The sequence below is a fragment of the Carlito syrichta genome, unplaced genomic scaffold (genome assembly GCF_000164805.1).
Source record: "Carlito syrichta isolate Samal-C Ts95f unplaced genomic scaffold, Tarsius_syrichta-2.0.1 Scaffold254458, whole genome shotgun sequence".
NCBI classification, from domain to species: Eukaryota; Metazoa; Chordata; class Mammalia; order Primates; family Tarsiidae; genus Carlito; species Carlito syrichta.
In genome coordinates this window covers 39,329-61,970 of record NW_007198554.1, presented here as the reverse complement: position 1 = coordinate 61,970, position 22,642 = coordinate 39,329, and the positions used below count along the sequence as shown (strand labels likewise).

The 22,642-nt window shown below is 35.4% G+C and overlaps 1 protein-coding gene across 1 annotated transcript in view; it reads left to right on the top strand.

The window, feature by feature from the left end:
• Positions 1-22,642, top strand: part of SNTG1 (syntrophin gamma 1) — a 274,235-nt gene that overhangs the window by 231,210 nt on the left and 20,383 nt on the right. Inside the window, exon 10 of the mRNA XM_008052045.1 lies at positions 10,486-10,596. Within this exon, the coding sequence (XP_008050236.1) occupies positions 10,486-10,596 (111 nt within the window). The remainder of the gene's footprint in view (positions 1-10,485; positions 10,597-22,642) is intronic.

Below are 22,642 nucleotides of genomic sequence, written 5' to 3'. Positions count from 1 at the left end.
TCTTCCATGGTAGGTGATCTGGCCTTTTTCTCTTGCTGCCATTAGGATTTTTTCTTTTATACCTACTTTGTTTAGGCAAATTATTATGTGTCTGGGAGTTGGTCTTCTCATTTGTTGACTTTCAGGGGTTCTCTGAATCTCTTGTGTGTGAATTTTGCATCACTGATAAGATGAGGGAAGTTTTCTTCAATAATCTCATGGAATGTTTGTTCCAAGGTGGTTTCTGTTTCTATTTCAGGAAGGCCAATCACTCCTAGGTTCTTTCTCTTGAAGTAATCGCTCATCTCTTGAAGGTTTTTTTCTGTCTTTTTAAGCTTGTTTTTGTGTTTTTAACAGTTTGGGTTAGTTTTATATTTTGCTCCTCAAGCTCTGAGATTCTTTCTTCAGCTTGGTTAATTCTACTTTCCATGCTTATCATTTGTTATTTATTTCATTCACAGTATTCTTTATTACTGTTATCTCAGTTATCATCTCCTTCCTAGTTTCTTCTTGTCTCTCTTCAATTCTTTTTAATCTCTCCATTAATGTCTTGATATCTAGGTTTATAGTTTGAGACCTGTCATTCTGGGGGCTCTTCATTGTTTGCATTCCAAAGTCAGTTTTCTTAGTGTCTGCCCTCCCAGGGGTCTGGGAGAGACCCGTATTCTTCTTTTGGTTTTCTTCATTTGTGTAGATTTTTCTCTGTCTCCCCCTTTCCCTCCCCTTCTTTAATTCTGTTTTTCAGAGAAGGTGGGGTTGCTTTTGCTTTACTTGTGCAATCTCCTGTTTTTTCTTATGAGGCTCCTCTGGCTTTGTTCACTTTTGAGGCTGGAGTGTGGGCTGCAAGTTGTACTTTTTGCAGTTTTGAGGTTTAATTGAGGGGGAAGCTGTGATTCAGAATCTATCTACTGATTCCAGCATCCACCAACAGGTGTATGGGCACACTGGAGCCTATTTCCCACTGCCTTACAATCCTGTCTGTGCAGCTGGATTTAGGTTTGGTGTCTGGAACAAAAGGAGGTACAAAACAGGAAAATAATGGAGGAAGGGGTGGGGTCAATAGGAAGTTAGAAAGAGAGAAGAGTGAGAGGGAAAACAGACATACATACCAACTAACAGGTGAAAAAGAGACATAAGGCCAGCGCGAAGTGAAAAAGACAAACAAGCAAAATTTCCTAAGACATACCAGTAACCACACAAAGACAGTCCAATAAAATCATGCCTTTTGATGCATTTTCCCCAACACAAACAGATAGTCTAAGTCAGAAAGCAAACAAAAGTGGCAAAACAAACAGTCAAAATGATAAAATCAAAAGTCAAAATAAGAAATCAGACTAGCTCTTGAATCTTTCCTGAGTATCTAAAGTCTCTTCAGCTCTGATCTCCAGCCTCACCCCTTTGCTTTCATTGCAGTCAGCCAGATTTACTCACAGCTTAGGTTTGTTCTTTTAGCCTGATGCCTGATAGTTCTGCAATGCTGAGTTACCTGCATCTGATGCAGCACAGGGGAGAGGATTTGTCTCCTGTTTAGCGACATTACCTTAGGGTCTGAGGGAGAGGCTGCTTGTAGGTGGGCAGGGCAATGGAAATCTCTGCCTGGAAAATGACCAAGGTGGGCAGCTCCTCTTTCATGGATTCTTTCTCTCAGCTCGTCTGGGTCCCTGGGCAAGCCACTATGACAGGCTGTGGTGGTGTGCGAGGCACTGGGGATCAGCTGCACAACTGGGCACTGGATCTGGTGTGCCACCAGCAGGTTGGGGTGGAGGAGGAAGCTGGGAGTTCCCAGCACCTCCTTAAGATATGCTGTTCCCTTACACGAGCATGGGCTCATACGCTGGGTGCCTCAGCCAGGGTTGCCTCAGAGCTCCAGAGCTCCAAAACACAGGTGGTGAGCAGTGAGAGTGGCTTTGGGCCCCTCACAGGGTACTTCAGCAGGAAATGGAGCTGGTATCTCTGAGGGGCGGGAGCCTAGAGACTCCCTTAGTGACCAGCAGTGCTGGGTGAGATGATGTAGCCAGGGAGGGAGCCAAGATTCCTGCATGGTGGGCGGGGGCCACGTATAGTGGAGCAGCAGCAGCCGGGGGCCACAATATCCAGCCTTGTGTGGAACCGAGGGTCCCTGGCCTCGGACTGGTACAGCTGGCAGTGGGCAGGGGGTGGGGGAAGGAAAGTAAGAGACCTTTTGGGAACTCACGTTTGGAGAATCTCACAATTCCACCTATGCCATCACCATCTTACCAGAACCTCTTCCATTGTATTTTCTTACAGTTGATTTTTAGAAAATGGATTTCTGGATCTAATAATACGAACATTTTTAAGACTTAAATTATGTGTTTAAAACTGTTGTCACAAAATTTCATGCTGTCACCAGCAATGTTATACACATAATTGTTTCGACATATCCTCTCTAGCTTTAGTTAATATAATTTTCTGTGATCTGTGCTAATTTAATGATTAAAAAACTGAGTCTTTTAAATATTTATACAGTCTTTATTTCTAATGAGGTTGAATATGTTCTCATGTATTTTAGGCAAGATTGTTCTTCCTCTTCTTTGAACATGTTTTCTGTGTAAGATTATTTGTCTTTTTGTTGAAATTAGATGCTTAGGGTTTTCTTTGCACTTTGTCACACACCTACTGTATGCCACTAAGAGTATTGTAGTTCCTTTAATTTTGGTTAATATGCATTAATTGTGCATAAATTAATTTGTCTAACAAGCCATCTGTTTTCAAACATTAGTAAATATTAACATTTTTTATTTTGTTTTTCTTTAAATAATTCAGATTGTTTCAATTATTTTACTTATTAAAAATATAAGATATTTGGCTTAAAATAAATTATAAGATAAAGAGTTTATTTATTTTTGTCTCAAAGAGTTGATTGTCCCAGATAATATTATTACTAAATGGTGCTATATAATAATAGGTTTTTTGAAAAATGTCAAGACTAATTGAAAAGATTGGATATTACTTCTCAATAAATTGCATAGATTAGTGCAGTAAAAAAAGTGTAGACATTTATTCATACAGACATTTATTCATACAGTGCAAAATCCCTTCAGAACAGCAGTTTTCAGTCTTCAGAATAATAACAATATATTTATTGTAAATATCTAGCAAAATTCTCAATATATAGCAACTTCATAAATGTTTGATGAATAGATTATAAAAATAAGTAACTTTTATATAAATTCATTCTACTTCAATATTATTGTATATTATTTCATAATTCTCCCATCCTTATTACTGAGACAGTTATAATTTTGCTATTTTCATTATATGCAGCTGGCATTTACTTTGAATTATATTCTGTTGAATTGTATTTCCAGAACTTTTTTTAAATTATGATAATATATACACATAAAATATGTTATATTAAACATTTTAAATGTATAATTTAGTGGCATTAATTAATCCACACTGCTGTACAATCATCACTGTTATCCACTCATCATCCCAAAAAGAAACTCTGTGACCATTAAACAATAACTTCCAAGCCGGGCTCGGTGGCTCAGCCTGTCATCCCACGCCTTTGGGAGGCTGAGGTGAGTGGATTGCCTGAGCCTGCGGGTTCAAGACCCGCCTGGGCAGCGAGACCTCATCTCTACAATAAATCAAAAAATCAGCTGGGCGTGGTAGTGCATGCCTGTAATTCCAGCTACACAGAAGGCTGAGGCGGAAGGATCGCCGGAGCCCAGCAGGCGAGGCTGCAGTGGCGGGAGCGGCCACTGCACTCCAGTCTGGGCGACAGAGTGAGACTCCAACTCAAAAACAAACAAACAAAACAAAACAAAAAAACAATAACTTCCCATTCCCCCTGCCCCATATTGGAAAAAAATAATCTGTCCATAGGAGATAGATTAACAAGCAATTGACATTAAATCTAAAGACACAAAGACTTTAAAAGAGAAATGATGTGAAAATATCTATATTCCATGAAAATAGTAGCCAAAAGAAAACTGGGTGCCTTAAAAAGTCTTTAAGTCATATGTCTAAAAGAAAGACTTTTTATGTTGATGTCTTTTATGATAACATAAACAATAACAGCAAAACATATATGCACCAAGAATCAGATACTCAAAATATATAAAGCAAACATGGATAGAATTAGAAGAGGAAATATTTCTACAATAATAAGTGGACATTTATATGTCCTAATAAAAATAGAATAAACAACTAGACAGAAGACAAATAAGAAAGTAGAAAACTTGAGCAATACTATTAATCCCAGTCAAATCCCCATTCAGTTATTTTATAGATACTGCAAAAACAGATTCTAAAATATGTGAGGAGAGGCAAAAGACCTATAATAATTAACACAATGTTGAAAAACAAGAATAAAATTATAGCACTGGAATTACCTGGCTCCCAGGAGTCAGTGGAACAAAATAGAAAGCTCAGAAATAGGCCTACATAAGTATAGACAAATGATCTCTGACAAAGGACCAAAGGTAATGCAACAAAGAAAGGATAGAATTTTCAGCAAATGAACTTAAAACTGCTCTTAAAATATCAATTCTTTTAAAAAAAAAAACTCACACACACTATTAACTCACACACAGAATTTATAAGATATAGATATGAGATATATATATGTATCTATATCATATACATAAAACTCTATTCAGCAAGAGAAGGATACTCGGTTTTCCAAAATACACCTGAAACATTCTTCAGAATAGGCTATATGTTAGAACACAAAATGTAATTTCTGATGATTTTTAAGATATGGCAGTTATGCAAGATCTTTTCTCTCACAATAGACTCAAACTAGAAATTAATAAGAAGAAAAACTGGAAAACTCAGAAACAAGTAGAAATGGTTTGAGATCAGGTACACTTACTGATGAAGTGTCCCTCCTACCGCTGGCAGTTTCCCACTACTTATAGTACTATGCCTTTCTTATATTATTATGATTATTGTTCAGCGTCAGCTTATGAGTGAGAACATGTGGTACTCAGTTCTTGGTTCCTGTGATAGTTCACTCAGTATTACAGACTCTAAGTCCATCCAGTTTGCTGCAAAGTTCCTAATCTTGTCCTTTATGGTTGTGTAATATTCCAAGAAGTACATGTATCACTTTTAAAAATCCAGTCCTCTTTCAATGGGCAGCACGGTTGGTTTCATGGTTTTTGCTATTGTGAACAATGCTGCAGCAAACATGTGTGTGCATGTATACTGCAGGTATATTCCCAGAGTGGGTATTGCTGGGTCATATGGAAGGTCGATTTTTAGGTCTTTCAGGATGCTTCACTGTTTTCCACAGAAGTTGTGCTAGTTTTCAATTCCATCAACAGTGTAGAAATGTTTCTATTTCCCCACATCCTCTCCAGCATCTGTTGTCTTTTGAGTTATTGATGATGGCCATTCTGACTGAAGTTAGGTGGTATTTCAATGTGGTGACTCTAAACAAGGGTACCAAGACCATTCAATGGGGAAAAGATGATCTTTTTAGCTAATGATTTTAGGAAAATGAAATATTGACATGGAAAAGAGTAAAACTCAACTGTTACCTTTTACAATATGCAAAAACTAACTCAGAATGGATCAAAGACATAGAGATAATAATTAAAAACCATAAAACTTGTTGAAGAAAACATGGGGAAAAATCTTCATGATTTTAAATTTGTCAGTGGTACATTGGATAGAACACCAATAGCACAGCAACAGAGAAAAGATGGATAAATCAGACCACATTAAAATTAATAACTTTTTTGGTATCGAAAGATACTACAAAAGAGTAGAAAGAACCTCCCATAGAATGAAAGAGTAATATGGCAAATCATAATTCTGATAAGGGATTAATATCCCAAACATATAAAATATCCCTATAACTCAGTAGCAACAAAACAAACAACCGAATGCAAAATGGAAATCGAATAGTCATTTTCCCATGAAGATATGAAAATGGTCAACAAGCACATGAAAAGATAGTCAGCATCACTAGACATCAGGGGAATGCAAGTCAAAACCACAGTGTGATAACCACTTTACATTCACTGGGATGGATATTACCAGAAAGAATAGAAAAGAACAAGTGTTGGTAAAAATGTGGAGAACTTGGAACTCTTTCTTTCACATTGCTGGTGGAAATGCACAATGGTCTAGCCACTGAAAAGCTTTACAGTTTCTTCAAAAAGTTAATTACATATTACCATGTGATCCAGCAATGCCACTTCTTAGTTATACCCCAAAGAATTGAAAGTCAGAACTTAAGCAGATAGCTGTACAATAGTGTTCATAACAGTCTTTTTTTTTTTTTTTTTTTGAGTTGGAGTCTCACTCGGTCGCCCAGACTGGAGCCCAGTGGCCGCTCCCGGCCACCGCAGCCTCGACCCGCTGGGCTCCGGCGATCCTTCCGCCTCAGCCTTCCGAGTAGCCGGAATTACAGGCATGCGCTACCACGCCCAGCTGATTTTTTGATTTATTGTATAGATGAGGTCTCGCTGCCCAGGCGGGCCTTGAACCCGCGGGCTCAGGCAATCCACTCACCTCAGCCTCCCAAAGGCGCGGAATTACAGGCTGAGCCACCGAGCCCGGCTCAGAAGATTGATTTTAACCAAACAACCTTATAGACTTCTGGAAAGAATTTTGATCTAGTAAGAAAGAAGTTTTACTGTAAAAGTATTTGCTCCAGGGTAATACTTCTCAGGTGTTCTTGCAGCTACAAATCTGAGAAAGTATTATAATACACTGTAGGCTTATATAAATTCAAAGGATGTCTCCTGAAAGGGAATAGCAGAAAACACTGATTTCCACCAGAAAAGAGTTGTGCTGCAGTGTTACTATGACAAATCTTTCTGAAGTGATGTATTTACTGGAACAATCATCAGATCATTGACCCTTCTCAAACATTTTTTTGTTTTGAGCATTCTACAAGCTATCCCTTCACATCTGTCAAGTTATATTTGTTGCCTAATAAATCTAGACTAAATAGTACAGATTTTTTGTGTAAGGCAAGTTTTTAAATCCAAGTTATAATTATTCCTCACGTAACAAGATGAAAAGCAAAAAAAAAGAAACGTCTTTATTGAGTTGAAGGTGAAAGTTGTAATTTGAATGTCAGGCATTGTTACCTTGACCCTTACAATAAAAAATGCCCAAATGGGGACCATGACTAAGGTCTAATTATAAATCTATAATATCTAAGCTGAATACACTATCACACAGAGAATCATACATATGAATATTTATGGTGTAGTTGTTGGTTGGAGATACGTTTTTACTGAACTCATTTTCATTTATTCTTAAATGCATCCTTTGCCGCTTTTACCAGTGCCATTTTGTCAGTGCCAGTGTGAGATAACCATGCAACAGATTTTTAGATTAGATGACACACCCTTATATTGGAAGGAGATGCCATCTGAGACTTTCATAGCTAGAGAAAAATCAATGCCTGGGTTCAAATTTTCAAGGGGCAGGCTGACTCTCTTGTTAGGAGCTAATACAGCTGGTGACTTTAAATTGATTCATTCATTTACCATTCTGAAAATCCTAGGGCCCTAAGAATTATGCTAAATCTACTCTGCCAATGCTCTAAATGGGACATAAAAGCCTGGATGAGAGCACATCATCCAGCATTTGCAGCATTATTGAGAACCACTGCTTAGGAAAAACAATTATTTTCAAAATATGACTGATCATTAATTATGTGACTGGTTACTCAAAGCTCTGGTGGAGAATATGCAAGGTGATTAATATTGCTTTTATGCATAATAACACAACATCCATTCTGCAACCCATAGATCGAACAATATTTTTTACTTTCAAATCTTATTTAAGAAATATATTTTGAGTGGTATATATACATGACGGAATATTACACAGTCATAAAGAAGAACAAAATCATGAACTTCACAGCAACCTGGATGGACTTAGAGTCTATAATAATGAGTGATCTTTCACAGAAACAAAGAACTGAGTATTACATGATCTCACTCATAAGCAGACCTTGAACAATTATCGTAGTACTATAAGAAAAAGGTGGGTGGTAGAAGGAAACTGCCAGGAGGGGGGCGGGGAAGCAGAATTGGCAGTAGTGGGATTATGCTTGGGGAAGACGGGGCACACCTCATTGAAAAGAGTCCCTGCATGATGATCATTTGTAGACCCAACCCTGAACTGTACTCTACATCTTTAAAATACAAAAAGTTAAACGTTAAAAATAAAAAAATAAAAATAAATGAATCTTTCTTGTTAAAAAAAAAAAAAAGAAATGCATTTTGAAAGGTTAGTACTGCCATGAAGAGTGATTCCTCGGATAGAACTGAGCAAAGTCAATTGAAAAACTTCTGGAGAGGAGTCACCATTTTCGATGCCCTCAGAACTATCTGTGGTGCATGGGAAGGGGCCAAAATAGCAGTATTAACAGGAGTTTGGAAGAAGTTGATTCCAACCTTCAAGGATGACTTTGAGGGATTCAAGACTTCCATGGAGGAAGTTAGTGTAGATGTGGAAATTGTAAGAGAACGAGAAGTAGACGCAGACGCTGAAGATGTGACTAATTGCTGCAATCTCATGACTAAACTTTAATGGATGATGGGTTTCTTCTTATGGAGAACAGAGAAAGCAGTTTCTTGAGACAGGATCTACTCCTGGCGAAGATGCTGTGCACATTGTTGAAATGACAGCAAAGGATTTAGAACATTACAAAAAATGGCTTGATAAAGCAGCACTTGAACTTGAAAGAATTGAGTCCAAGTCTGAAATAAGTTCTGTTGTGAGTAAAATGCCATCAAATAACATCACATACTACAGAGAAATCTTTCATAAAAAGAAGAGTCAATTGATGCAGCAAACTAAATTGTTGTCTTATTTTAATTAAATGTCATAGCTACCCCAACTTCCGGCAACCGCCATCCTGATTAGTCAAACAGTAAGGCAGGGCCCTTCATCAACAAAAAAATTATGATTCACTGAAGGCTCAGATGATTATTAACAAATTTTATCAATAAAGTATATTCTTATTAAAACATGTAAATTATTTTTAGACCTATTATTGCATACTTAATAGACTACAGTATAATTTAAACATAACTTTTATATACTCTGATAAACCAAAAAATTCATATGATTCATTTTACTGCAATATTTGCTTTATTATGGGGGTCTGGAACCAAATCCACAAGATCTCTGAGGTATGCCTGTACAGACATGTTTCTTTTTTTTTTTTTCTGAGTTGTAGTCTCACTCTGTCACCCAGGCTGGAGTGCAGTGGCACGCTCATGGCCACCCCAGCCTCGACCTGCTGGGCTCTGGTGATCCTTCTGCCTCAGCCTTCTAAGTAGCTGGAGCTACAGGTTACCATGTTCGGCTAAGTTTTGATTTATTGTGGAGACGAGGTCTTGCCAAGTTGCCCGGGCTGGTCTTGAACCCGTGGGCTCAAGCAATCCAGTAATCTTGACCTGCCAAAGTGCTGGGATGACAGGCTGAGCCACAAAGCCCTGCCAGACATTTTTCTATTACCTTTTATTCTGAAAAAGATGTGAGATGCCTACTGTGTTGTTTCTTTACTGTTTCATAAGAGACAATAGGTTAAATAGTACGGCACCTAGGAAAAAAAATGAACTACATTAGCCATTTGTATTTATCTGTTTAGAAACCACCAGAAATCATTTTTAATATTTGAAATAATTTGTCAAATGCATTTTTATCGTATGTTCAATGCAACAAAGGTATTTTAAGATAATGTAAAACAGAACTACATGGTACGTGATTGTGTTTGAATACATAGGCATAGCTTTCTACTTTAATGATTTATACATTTGGTAATTGATATGGGGAATGCATTTTTTAGTTTCAGGACATTCTGAAGAACAAATGTCACACTTACTTTCAGGTAACAGAATTTATAATTTAGAAGAGATAAGAATTTTTGTAATAGAATTCCCATTTATTGCCAATTTAACCTTTTTGTATCACCATTTTCTTATCTGAAAAGGCAATAGATTTTGTTACTTTCAGTTTTAGAGAATTGCATTTGTAGAATTTATTTCAGAGAGAGGCTCTATTTCCTAAGATATTATAGATTGATAGGTATGGCTCTATGAAATGCTTATTCTACTGCAATCAAATCAGAGCAACATGTAAGTTTTTGTCTTAAGTCTTTATTAAAGATCATATGTCACCTTAATAAAGCCATAGGTTACTCGTTTTGAGCTTGGAATGAAAGTTCCTGAATAATAGATTCAAAATCACCTTCTCAGTTCTATGGGGGAAAAAAAGAAACAAATAGTTATTTCATATGCACATAAGAAAAGATACTAAAAGAAATTTATTTATATATATTTTTTGCAATGACTATTTAAAGGGAGCAATTTTATTTCTGAAAATTCAAGGATATATTTAATAAAAAATTATAGACTTTGATAAGCATTTCCTAATTTACTTTTAAAATATTGGGACATAGTATTAACTTTATATAGTTAACTTTTACCATTTAAAAAAGACATATTGAATGCAGATATTAATTCCATTGACTTACATTGTTTCTTTTTTTCCCTTTAGGCTGTACTTTGGAGGTATAAATTTTCTCAGCTTAAAGGTTCTTCAGATGACGGCAAGAGCAAAATCAAATTTTTGTTTCAGAATCCAGATACTAAACAGATTGAAGCAAAGGTAAACCCAAGAAATTCATCACATAACACACCTCTAACTACATTAATGTCATTTAAAAAGCAAAAGGGAGGAAATTTCAGAGAACCAGTAATACAAAAAGCATACATTGGCCGCTTCCCTTGAAATATCCCCGTGACCAAAACAACAAATTAGCTTCAAGGTTTTATTGGCAAATTTTTACTTAAACACATCACTTAAATAAATTGAGTACAACTAATTACATTTCTTAGTTTTCATTCCTTACGAAGTGCATTTATGTCACACTGAAATATCTTCATGGGAACTAGAGCAGTCACTTGGTGATTTCACATTCTAAATAATAATTTAAAATACTTTTTAAAAGTCTCACTTTTTATTATCATTATTTATTTTCTTTTTAAATATAAATACACATTTCTTCAGAAAAATAGTTTTAAAGTCAATTCACTTTCCCCATATAGTGCTATGCTGAAGAAGGTGAAATGATGTTTTTTTCACTATGAAAATTTTTGAGATTCTGAAATATATTGACTATGCTATCTTAACTCATCAAAAAGCTTCACTGCTTTTATTTTTAGGAATATGTATATTTTTAAGTCATCAAAATTTGAATTATTTCCATTATCCCAATGTGAAGTTCACAATAACAATGTTTAGTTTAGAATAAATTATAAATGCATTATCTCAGTAGGAATGAAAGGATAAGCAATGAATAGCAAAGTGAAAAATTGCTTCTATAGACATGGAAGCCAAATTTAATTTTCCAACCGTGGATTAAAATTACCATAATTTCTTTATACCCCTTTCCTATTAAATTCAGAGGAAAGAGTCTTAGCCAGACATTCAATGTCTTCCAAGGCTTGAATACCTCCTAGGTGAGATTCTAGGCAAAGTCTCCTGTTACACACTTCTCCATATTCAGATCAGATACTCTCCCTCTTCTTTTAACAAGGCAACTCCTTCTTGATTTGTATATATTTTAATGAATTTATCTTAATTTTTCTCTTTAGTTTTTTGTCTGGGGGGGATATTCCATTCTTGTCTTCTATTTGCCATTGGACTTGTCTTTGTAGATTGCAGATTATTTAAAGTGAAAGCAGTCCTAGCATTCCCTTTTGCTGGCCCCTTTTCTACCCCATACCTCTAAAGCATTGGTATTACTCATGACCTTATCTTACATTTGTCTCCCATCCTTTTAGACAAATGCCCTGATGGCTTCTTCTACTCCCTTTACTTAACTTGTCCCATAATGTTTGAGTCAACATTCCAACATGGCCTCTTGCCTAAATATAGACCTATCTGGGCAAGCTGTCTTTACCTTGCTTCTTGCTACTGCTCCTCCCCTGCCTCCTGTTATCATCTATTGACTTTTGCCAGATTCTTACACCCGTTCTTAGTGTTACTATCAAATAATGTGCTGATGTTATCAAAAATTATTTACCTTTAAGTCTTGGTAGATTTCTCAATCTTTCAAAGCGCAGCACGAGTCCCAGCACTGGTAAATGATGTTAATATTGTCAGTTCTATATTTTTCTGGTTAATAAGGACTCTCAACCCCCAGTTGCTGACAGCAGCATAGTATTTCATTAGTTACTTTTGTTACCGGGCAAAGGGGTGCAGCTCCCAGTGTTGATGTTGACGCCTGGATTCTTGTGTTCAGTTTGGAAAGAATTCGCAGACAGACATATTAAGTAGCAAGACAAGTGAATAGCTTCATTGAGCCAAGAATAGTACACTCTCAAGAGTGAACAGTGGGCAGAAACAGCCTGTAGAAGCTGCTGCCTCTGCACCTAACTATTGTTGAGCTATAACGTTTATTCTTAGGGCTACTGAGGGTTGTCTTTAGGGGTGTTTTTTTTCTTAGAAATGGGGGTTTTGGGGGCTGGGTTGCTGTTACTCCTACCTCATGTTGGGTGGGGGAGTTTTAGGTCTTATAGGGTTATATCAGTACTGTCATGGTGTCAGGTGTATAATGGGAGTGGGAGGATCCCTAGGGTAATTTTATGTTAATGGTATTATAATCGGTTTAGGTCAAGTCCGGGACATTTAGTTGAGCTATTGCACCAGCATCTGAGTTGGGACAGTCCCTTTTGAGCAAGCATCTTGGTATAGCAGGAAGTGCTTAACTGCATTAACCACATTTTCAACTGCTAAGTGCATAACGGAGATGGTGCAAGGGTGTTCATTACTGTTTTTCCAAGACCCTCTCTTGCTATCTGCCTAATCATTCCCTAACCGCCTCCTATCTCCCTTTTATCTTTTTTGTAAAGGAGAAAACAAATCCTTCATGCATGAACAGAAGAGATAAATTCAATCAAATGGCTAACTATAGCATTTAGACTTCCATATAGCATATACTTGCAGCTAATTAGTTATACTTAAATATATTCGTTATTAACTCCATGTCAGTTACTAAATATTACTTTTCTTGCTAATTTTGTGTTTTTAAGTGTAATGTAATTTATCAAGAGACAGATTTAGAAAATATACTTAGTTGAATGTGATTCTCAAATTTATAGGAAGCAATTGTGGAATAGCGGAAAGTGCAGTCTTAAAAATAATGGGAGACTATGACATTTGATGAGTCACTGAAATTTTTTAAAGTCACCTCTCTGTATAAAATGAAATAAAATGATATCTCCATGAGTAACACTAAAAATGCCAAATTAAATATGGAGACTATTTCACAACAAATGGTTCTGATCAATCTGCGCTATAGGACGGTTTAGCCATACTTGCATGGATCACCTGATTATCACCTCTGTTGACGTCATATAAATTGCATAAGGACTGAAGTTAGAACATTTGCTAATTATTTTATCACCATTATAACTATGACTTCTTAGCTAACATATTATTTTCAAAAAGAAAAGCCAACACAGTAGTGAGGAGTTTTTTTGTGTACATAAATTTTCATTTCTCTGGGACAGGATAAATGCACAGAAGTACAAATTACTCTGTTGAACAGAAAATGCTTGTATAGTTTGAAGTAAATTGCAAAGTGTATTTCAGAGTGGTTGTAATAGTTTATATTCTCACAAGTAACGTGTGAGAAATCTAGTTTATCTTCTGGGTTTTTTGTATTGTCACTATTTTTTTTTTAACTTTCAGTTCTTCTCATCATAGTCTTAATATGCATTTCCCTAATGTTTAGTAATGAGGAACAAGTTTTTAGATGCTTATTTCTAACCATGTGTAAAATAACCTCTTTGATGAAATGTGTCTTCCTATTTTAGCTCATTTCCTAATAGCCTATTTGAAATTTTTTTTGGTGCCTTCTCTCTCTTTTTCTGTATTCAATCTAGATGATTCTCAAACATCAGCATTGACCTCTGTTTATTGGGTATAATGTACTCTGTACTCTGTTAATTAATTCTGTTTTTTTATTTGCTTATTTTTGGTTGCTTTGGTGTTTTATATTGCTCTTATTTTAAAAAATTTGTTGAAGTAACATTTTGGATTATTGATTTGAGGTTCTTCCTTTCTAATATCTGCATTTGATGCATAATTTCCCTCTTAGTATTACGTTTGCAGCATACTCAAAATTTTGACACATTGTATATTAACATTATATGTGTGTGTATATATATACACACACAAACACACACACACACACACAGTAGAAAGTTTATTGTATTTATTATTGATTTTCACTATTTCTTGTTGCTTTAATCTTATTCTATTATAGTTTTCTGTTTTAACGTAAGGTGTAAGCAAGGTATAAATAAAGAAAAGTCCTGCAATTCTAAAAAGACATTGACACATTGTATTTTCATTTTCATTAGTTTAATAAACATTTTAAATTTCCCTTAAGGCTTTCTCTCTGACAGATCTTTTTTTTTTTTTTCTTGTCACAGACTTTATTTTTTAGAGCAATTTTAGGCCCACAGAAAAGATCAGTGTAAAGGTACAAGGATTTCCTTTATACCACTTGCCGCTATACAAGCACAACCTTCTCTTTTATCAACATTCTCCACGAGAGTGGCACATTTTTTACAACCCATGAGCTTACATTGATGCATCATTTTCCTTCAGAGTCAACAGTTTACATTATGGTTCACTCTTGGTGTTATTTGGGTAAATACCATGAGGCATGATTGCTGGATCATATGCTAAGAGTGTGTTTAGTTTTTAAGAATCTGCCAAAGTGTCTTCCAAAGTGACTGTAAAATATTCCATTCCTACTATCAAGGAATGAGAGTTTTTGTTGTTCCACATCCTTCTCACACCTGATATTGTTCTTGATTTTGACCATTGTTGTTTTAATTTGCATTTCTCTGATGACATTCAGTGTGAAGCACCTTTTCATATGCTTATGTTTATCTGTATAAATCATTCAGTAAGGTTTCTGTTAAGGTTTTTTCATTGGTCTAACAGCTCTTCGTATATTTTAATTCACGCTTTTTTATCTGACATATCATCTGCAAATATTTTTGCCCAGTCTGTGGCTTGTCTTTTCACTTTGTTAAGAGTGTCTTTTGAAGAGCAGAAAATTTTAATGAAGTCTGGCTTATCAATTGCTTCATTCATGGAAGATGCATTTGGTGTTGAACCTAAAACGTCATCCCCAAAGCAAAGGTCATCTAGATTTTGTTCTATGTTACCTTCTATGAGCGTTATATCATTATGTTTTCAATTTGGGGCTGTATCCATTCAAAATCAATTTTTGTGAAGGGTATAAGACTTATGTCTAGCTTCACTTTTTGTTATTGATTTTGCATGTGAAAGGAATATTTTTTCCTCATTTGCATTGCTTTGCTCCTTAGTCAAACATTAGTGGACTGTGTATAAGTTTATTTCTGGGCTTTCTATCCACTGATATCTTTGTCTAGTCTTTTCCCACCTTTACACCATCTTCATGACTGTAGCATTAGAAGTTGTCTTGAAGTTAGGTAGTGTCAATTCTCCAACATGTTCTTATTTTTCAGCATTGTGTTGTCTGTCCTGAGTCTTTTGCCTGTCCATATAAACTTTAGAATCAGTTTGCCAATATCCACAAAAAAAATTTGCTGATAAGTTGATTAAAATTTTATTGAATCTATAGTTCATACTGAAAAGAACTGACATTTTGACAATATTGAGTATTCCTATCTATGAACATAAAATATTTATCCGTGTATTTAGTTCTTCTTTGATATATTTTATCAGAGTTTTGTAGTTTTTCCTCATATAGATTTTGTGTTTATCTGGTTAGATTTTTACTCCCTAAAATAACTTGTGAGAGGGAATATTCTGGCCTTTTTTATAATCTTAGTAGGAAAACTTTGAATTTCTCACTATTATGTATAATATTAGTTGCAGGTTTTTGGTAGATAGTCTTTAACAAGTTGAAAATGTTCCTCTCTATTCCTAGCTTACTGAGAGGTATTTTTTTTTAAATCAAAATGGGAGGGTCAGGTAATTTTTCTGTATTTATTGATATGATTGTGTGATTTTTCTGCTTTAGCTTCTTGATGTGATATAATAAATTAATTGATTTTCCAAATGTTGAACAAGTCTTGGATATCAACTATAATAGTGAATGTGTTTATTTTTCCTCATAGTTGTCTTAGCTCTGCCTCGCATATTTTGATGTTCTTTTGTTAGTGCATACATGTTAGCAGCTGTGTCTTTTTGGAGAATTGAACTCTTCGTTGTTGTGTAATGCTCCTTTTTCTGAAAACAATAAAAGTCACATATGACAAGCCAACACTTAACATTCTGCTCAATGGCAATGGTACAAAATGGAAAGCTTTTCCTCTAAGATCAGGAAACAAAAAATGTTCACTCTCACCATTTCTATTCGATGTACTACTGGAGAATTTTATGAGTAATTAGGCAAGAAAGAGAAATAAAATATATTCAAATATAAAAAAAAGTGAAACAGTTGTTGTTTGCTGATAACATGTTCTCATATAGAGAAAACCGAAAAGACTTTACCAGGAAAACTGTTAGAACTAAAGCAAACACAGTAAAGCTGCAGAATACAAAACCAGCACGCAAAAATCAGTAGTGTTTCTGAACCCTACCAACAAACTGGGAAGAAAAAAAAAACTAGGACAACAAGTTCATTTACAATACTTACAAAAATAAAATGAAATATTTTAGAATATATGTAACCAAGAAGCTGAAAAAACACATATACTTGATGAAAAAATTGAAGAAGACACAAATACATGGAAAGATAATTCTGTGTTCCTAAATTACAATAATTCTTAATGTTATAATGTCCATGCTACCACAAAAGTTCTATAGATCAAATGCAATTATCAAAATTGCAATTTTAGTTTTTCATAGAAATAGAAAAAAATTCTGAAATTCAGAGAGTCTCACACACACACACACATACACATAACAAAGGCAATCTTGAGCCAAAAGAAAAAACCTGGAGACATCACAGTGCATGACCTCAAACAATATTACAAAGCTATAGTAATTAAAATAGCATATTAATGATAAAAATAAATACATCAACCAATGAAACAGAATAGAGAGTCTAGTAAAGAACCTATTGCGATTAGAATCGATTGATACTAATATATGTTGGAAAATTTCCAAGTGCAGAAGAATAAAATTGGGACATTATCTCACATTGTATACAAAAATTAACTCAAAATGGATTAGAGAGTAAATAAAAGATCTGAAATTATAAAGCTATTAAGGAGTCTACTAGAAGAAAACTATAGGGGGAAAAGTATATGACATTGGTCTAGGCAATAATTTTTTGGTTTTGACCCCAAAATTAAGGAACATCAATGAAAATAGACAAATGTCATTACATCAAACTATGAAGCTTCTTTACTGCAAAGAAAATTATTAGCAAAATGAAGAAGCAAACTACGTAATGAGAAAAAATATTTGCAAATCATACATGTGATAATATGTTAGAATCCAAAATATGTAAGGAACTGTAACAACTCAGTAACACAAAAACAAATAATCATATTAAAAATGGGCAAAGAACCTAAACAGACATTTCTCAAGAGTAGACATAAAACAGCCAACAGATATATGTAACAATGCTCAGCATCACTAATAGTTAGAAAAATGCAAATTAAAGACTCATTGAAATATCACCTGACATAGCCAGTGTTGGCAAGGAAGTAGAAAAAGATAAATCTTGTACACCGTTGGTGGTAATGTAAATTAATATTAATACAGTCATATTGGAAAACTATATGGGACTTTCTTAAAAAACTGAAAATAGAACTATCATATGATCCAGCAAATGCACTCTGGATATATACACAAAGGAATTAAATAAGTCTATTAAACAGACATCTACACTCTTATGTTTATTGCTGTGTTGTTTACAGTAGTCAAGTTAAGGAATCAACTTAAATGTTCGTCAGCTGATGGATGCATAAAGAAAATGCGATACCATTCAGCCTTGGGAGAAAAAAAAAATTATGCCAAGGATGAATCCGGAGGTCATTATGCTAAGTAAAGTAAGCCAAACACAGAAGAGAAATACCATATGTTCTCACTTACATGTAGAAACTAAAGCAATGGAACTCATAGAAGAGAGAAATAGTAGTTACAACGACTGGGGATTGGGAAGAATGGAGCAATTTGGTCAAAGTGTACAATGTTTTAGTCACACTGGAGTAATAAATGAGAGGTATTTGAGGGTCAGGCATGGTGGCTCATGCCTGTAATACCAGCATTTTGGAAGTCAGAGATGGGAGGATTGCTTGATCACAGGAGTTCAAGACATTATAACAAGACCTCATCTCTACAAAATATCACAAAATTAGCCAGGTGTTTTGGTACACACCTTTAATTCTATTTACTCGGGAGGCTGCCCCAGGAGGATGGCTTGAGCACATGAATTTGAGGCTGTGGTGAGCTGTTATTGTGCCACTGTACTCCACCCTAGGTGACAGAGTGAAACCCTGACTCACAAAGAGACAGACACAGAGAGAGAGAGAGAAAGAGAGAGAGAGAGACAGAGAGAGAGAGAGAGAGAGAGAGAGAATAGGCAATTGAGCTGAAAAATAAAGTCTAGGCTGATTATTATTAGATCATTGCTGACTTGAGTGTTGTCTGGGACTATAGCTTTTCTGTAGCATTATGCTAAAGAGGATGAATTGCTGTCTAACAGTTTCCTGTCTAGCTAGACCACCCCCCTTCAGATCATATGACTGGAAAGATATGCTAGTAGTCATCTTGGGGTTGTCTACATCCATTGGTGTATCTGGATTCCCACCTCTTCGTTATCTTATATGGAATATATGCCACAAAGACAAACCCAGAGAACCCATCATGTTGCTTGGGTCCTTAGGTCTCCAGGTTCTTAATCCGCCTGCTTCTTCTCTCCCCCTTTTAGAGTGTCCTGATGTCTATTTCATGGATATGGTTTAGAGTTTTTATTATACACAGGGAGAGGAATAAGGAAAAGTATGTATATTCCATTATCCTTAAAGTAGAACTACCTTTATTTTAAAACCAGTATTAATGTAATTTGTAAAGGATAAATACTTGACTTACAGCCGGGCTCGGTGGCTCAGCCTGTAATCCCACACCTTGGAAGGCCGAGGTGAGTGGATTGCCTGAGCCTGAGGGTTCGAGACCCGCCTGGGCAACTTGGCAAGACCTCATCTCTACAATAAATCAAAAAACTAGCTGGGCGTGGTGGCGTGCGCTTGTAGTTCCAGCTACTGGGAAGGCTGAGGTGGAAGGATCGCAGGAGCCCAGCAGGTTGAGGCTGTGGTGGCCGGGAGCTGCCGCTGCACTCCAGTCTGGGCGAAGGAGTGAGACTCCAACTCAACAACAACAACAAAAAATACTTGACTTATTCAAGTTACTCTGACTCTTAGTTTCTTGCCCTCTGTAACCCCAATAAATAATGACAAAAATATTTTAGAAATTGACAGTGGAAGTTTAATTATGATGTGGCTCTTATTATAATTGCTGAGCAGAGTCCAGTAGAAATACTTCTTAATATGTAGACATAGTCAAATCGGTATATTTTGTAAAATAATGTTTTCTACAATATAATGCCCAGGTTTCACCTTCTTTGTACATAAATATGATTCACATAATAACATATGGGGTATGAGTAAAAAACGGAATACTTTAAATGACTTAAAGGAATTTAACCAAATTTAATTTTTTAACTGTTATTTACAACCTCAGAGGTTAAATATAAAAGACATTTAAATTCCTGTTGGATTATGAGTTTCAGTAAATTCCACTGAAGGAGAGAACCAGAACAGTTTGCTCAGGTGGATGCCACTGTCTGCATAACAAGAAGCTGTTTGTCTCCAAATCACTTGCTCCATTAGTTACCATCCAAAAGAACATTTTTCATCCTGAAAATATTAACAACATCCATTTGTCAAAGTCAAATTTTATATTTCTTGCTCGTACTCCTCTTTACCAGATTTTATATTGGCAAGCAACTAGGTAACCCTGAGTGTTGTCTAAAAAAGCTGTTTAGATATTTTCTTATGGTATTTCCAAATTTTACTAAGTAGTTTATGATGTGCATTATTTGGGACTTTGCTTATTGCTGATTTAGAAGTAATAACTAAAAGCTAGCATTGTAATTTAGCTTTACATAGCTTAATACCTATTTACATGCAAAGCCTTCACCAGAACATATTACAAGTGAAACATCTGAGTATTTAAGACCTAATTATCATGTCCAGGCTTGTTTTTGAGAAATTTAAATTATATTTTGCATATATTTCTACAGAAAATAAAACATTATTTTTTGGTAAAAACAAATAGTATTTACCACTTCGCCTTCTTGTGTTCCTGTTCCAACTGTGTTGATAGAAAGATAATATACCAATTAATTGCCAATTAATGTGAAATTTGTTAAACCTGTTTACAGAAATTTGAGAGGTTTCACTCATCTGCTGTCCATATGTCCTTCCATGCATTCAAGAATTCTTTTTTTTTTAACCTTGTCTCTACAATAAATAAGAAATTTACCCAGGCATTCAAGAATTCTAACAGTATGAAGAGTAATTTGCAAATCTTTGTAAAGTTCTGGGACGTAATTTATTTTATAAAGTGCTAAAATTTGAAATCACATCTTATATATTTCTGAATTTATGATTGTTGTTAATTAAAAAACTATAATCCAGTAGAAATAAATAAGAGTTGTTTGTTCCCCCCTCCCCCCAAATTTAGGAACAGTGAACCAGGATGTGAATTATGGTTCCAAAAATGCGGTTAAATATGGAGACTATTATAATGTCTTTTTTCTTTTGAAAATGATATGAAAAGTGTTTAAAAGTTTAGAGTGGATTCAGATCTTGTCATAGTTGATAATAGGGAGATACTTTTCGTAAGACAATCTTAAGTTTAATAATTTATATGCAAACTTCGAGGGGAAATGCATTATATCCAGAGCTTATTTAACAGGAAGTATGGTTTCTTTGGGAGATATCATTGCTGGAGTTGTCTTATGTATTACAAAATTAAAAGTTCTAAATATTGTTTAATTAATTCATTTGTGAGAAAATCATAGAAACATGGACGAAAATCATGTGGATTTTATGGTAATTGAGGGAACTGTGTTTCTTCTTTATGTTTTTGTTGTTTTTGAGCTATGCAAGACAATAACATAATATAAAACCCTGCTATACTTTTTTCTCTGAAAGCAAAAACTCATAAATTCTCATTTCAATATTCAGAAAGCTTAATAAATTTCCCATCTGCCTTCTAAAGTCTCATTAAGTTTCTTAGAACTTGCCTCGTTGATTAAGAGAATGGCTCCCAATTAAAGCCATGAGCAATATTATAATATTTTGGGGATCAGGTTACAAAAGCCTCACTGCATAATTACTGAGAACTTTAGAAGGTGGTTTGTATACAAGAACTGACAATTCATGCGTTTATGTTGGCAACACTGCACAAATGCGTTTATGTTGGCAATGCGTTTATGTTGGCAACACTGCACAAATAACTCTGTAAGCTTTCCTAAGGTTGGTATATCAGTGTCTCACAGTTGTGTTCATTTCAATGTGTGGCGCTGTCTTGCTGAATGGCATTCATTATTGTTGCAAGTTTCTGTCTTTCGTCGCAAGAATGTTGGATCTTGAATTAGAGCAATGAACAAACATTAAATTTCTTGTTAAACTTGTCAAGAGTGGAAGTGAAACCAGGGACATGTCAGTACAAGTTTACAGGAATAATGCCATGAATAAAACGGCAGTTTGCAAACAGATTAAACATTGTTCTGAGGGTAGAGAAAGCCTCTCTGATAAAGAAAGGTTAAGATGGCCAGTAATGAGAACTGACGAACGCACTGCAAAAATCTGTTGAGTTGTGAATCAAATCAATTGGCTAACTGTGAGAAGCATAGCAGACTAAATAAGCATTAATAGGGAAACAGCTAGGAAAATCTTAACTGAAAATGTTGACATGAGAAAGGTGTGCAAAAACAGTCCCAAAGGACTGCATCACAACCATGCACCAGCTCACACAGCACTGGCTGTGAGAGAATTTTTAGCCAGTAAACAAATAACTGTATTAGAACACCCTCCCTCCTTACCTGATCGGGCCCTCAGTGACTTTTTTTCTTTACCTGAAGATAAAGGAAGACATTTTGATGACATTCAGGACATCAAGGGTAATATGATGACTGCTCTGATGGCCACTCTAGAAAAAGAGTTCCAAAATGACTTTGATGGGTGAACTAAGCACTAGCATAGGTGTATGATTTCCCCACGGGAGTACTTCAAAGGTGACCATAGTGATATTCTCTAATGAGGCACATAGCAATTTTTATAGGATGAATTCGTGAACTTAATTGTCAGACCTTGTATGATGTTCATATAGGCACAAGTACATCTAAGATACTTGTATATTTTCATAGTTGTTTATAATTAAATCTTCTAGGTAAAAAATTTTTTCTTTATTCTAATATTATGTCCCTCTATCTATTTTTTCTTAAATTACAATTTGATATAACATGGCCAGATGATCCTGTAATTTAAAAGCACTGTATTTGTGTGTGTGTGTGTGTGTGTGTGTGTGTGTGTGTGTTTTGAGTTGGAGTCTCACTCCCTCGCCCAGGCTGGAGTGCAGCGGCCGCTCCCGGCCACCGCAGCCTCGACCTGCTGGGCTCCGG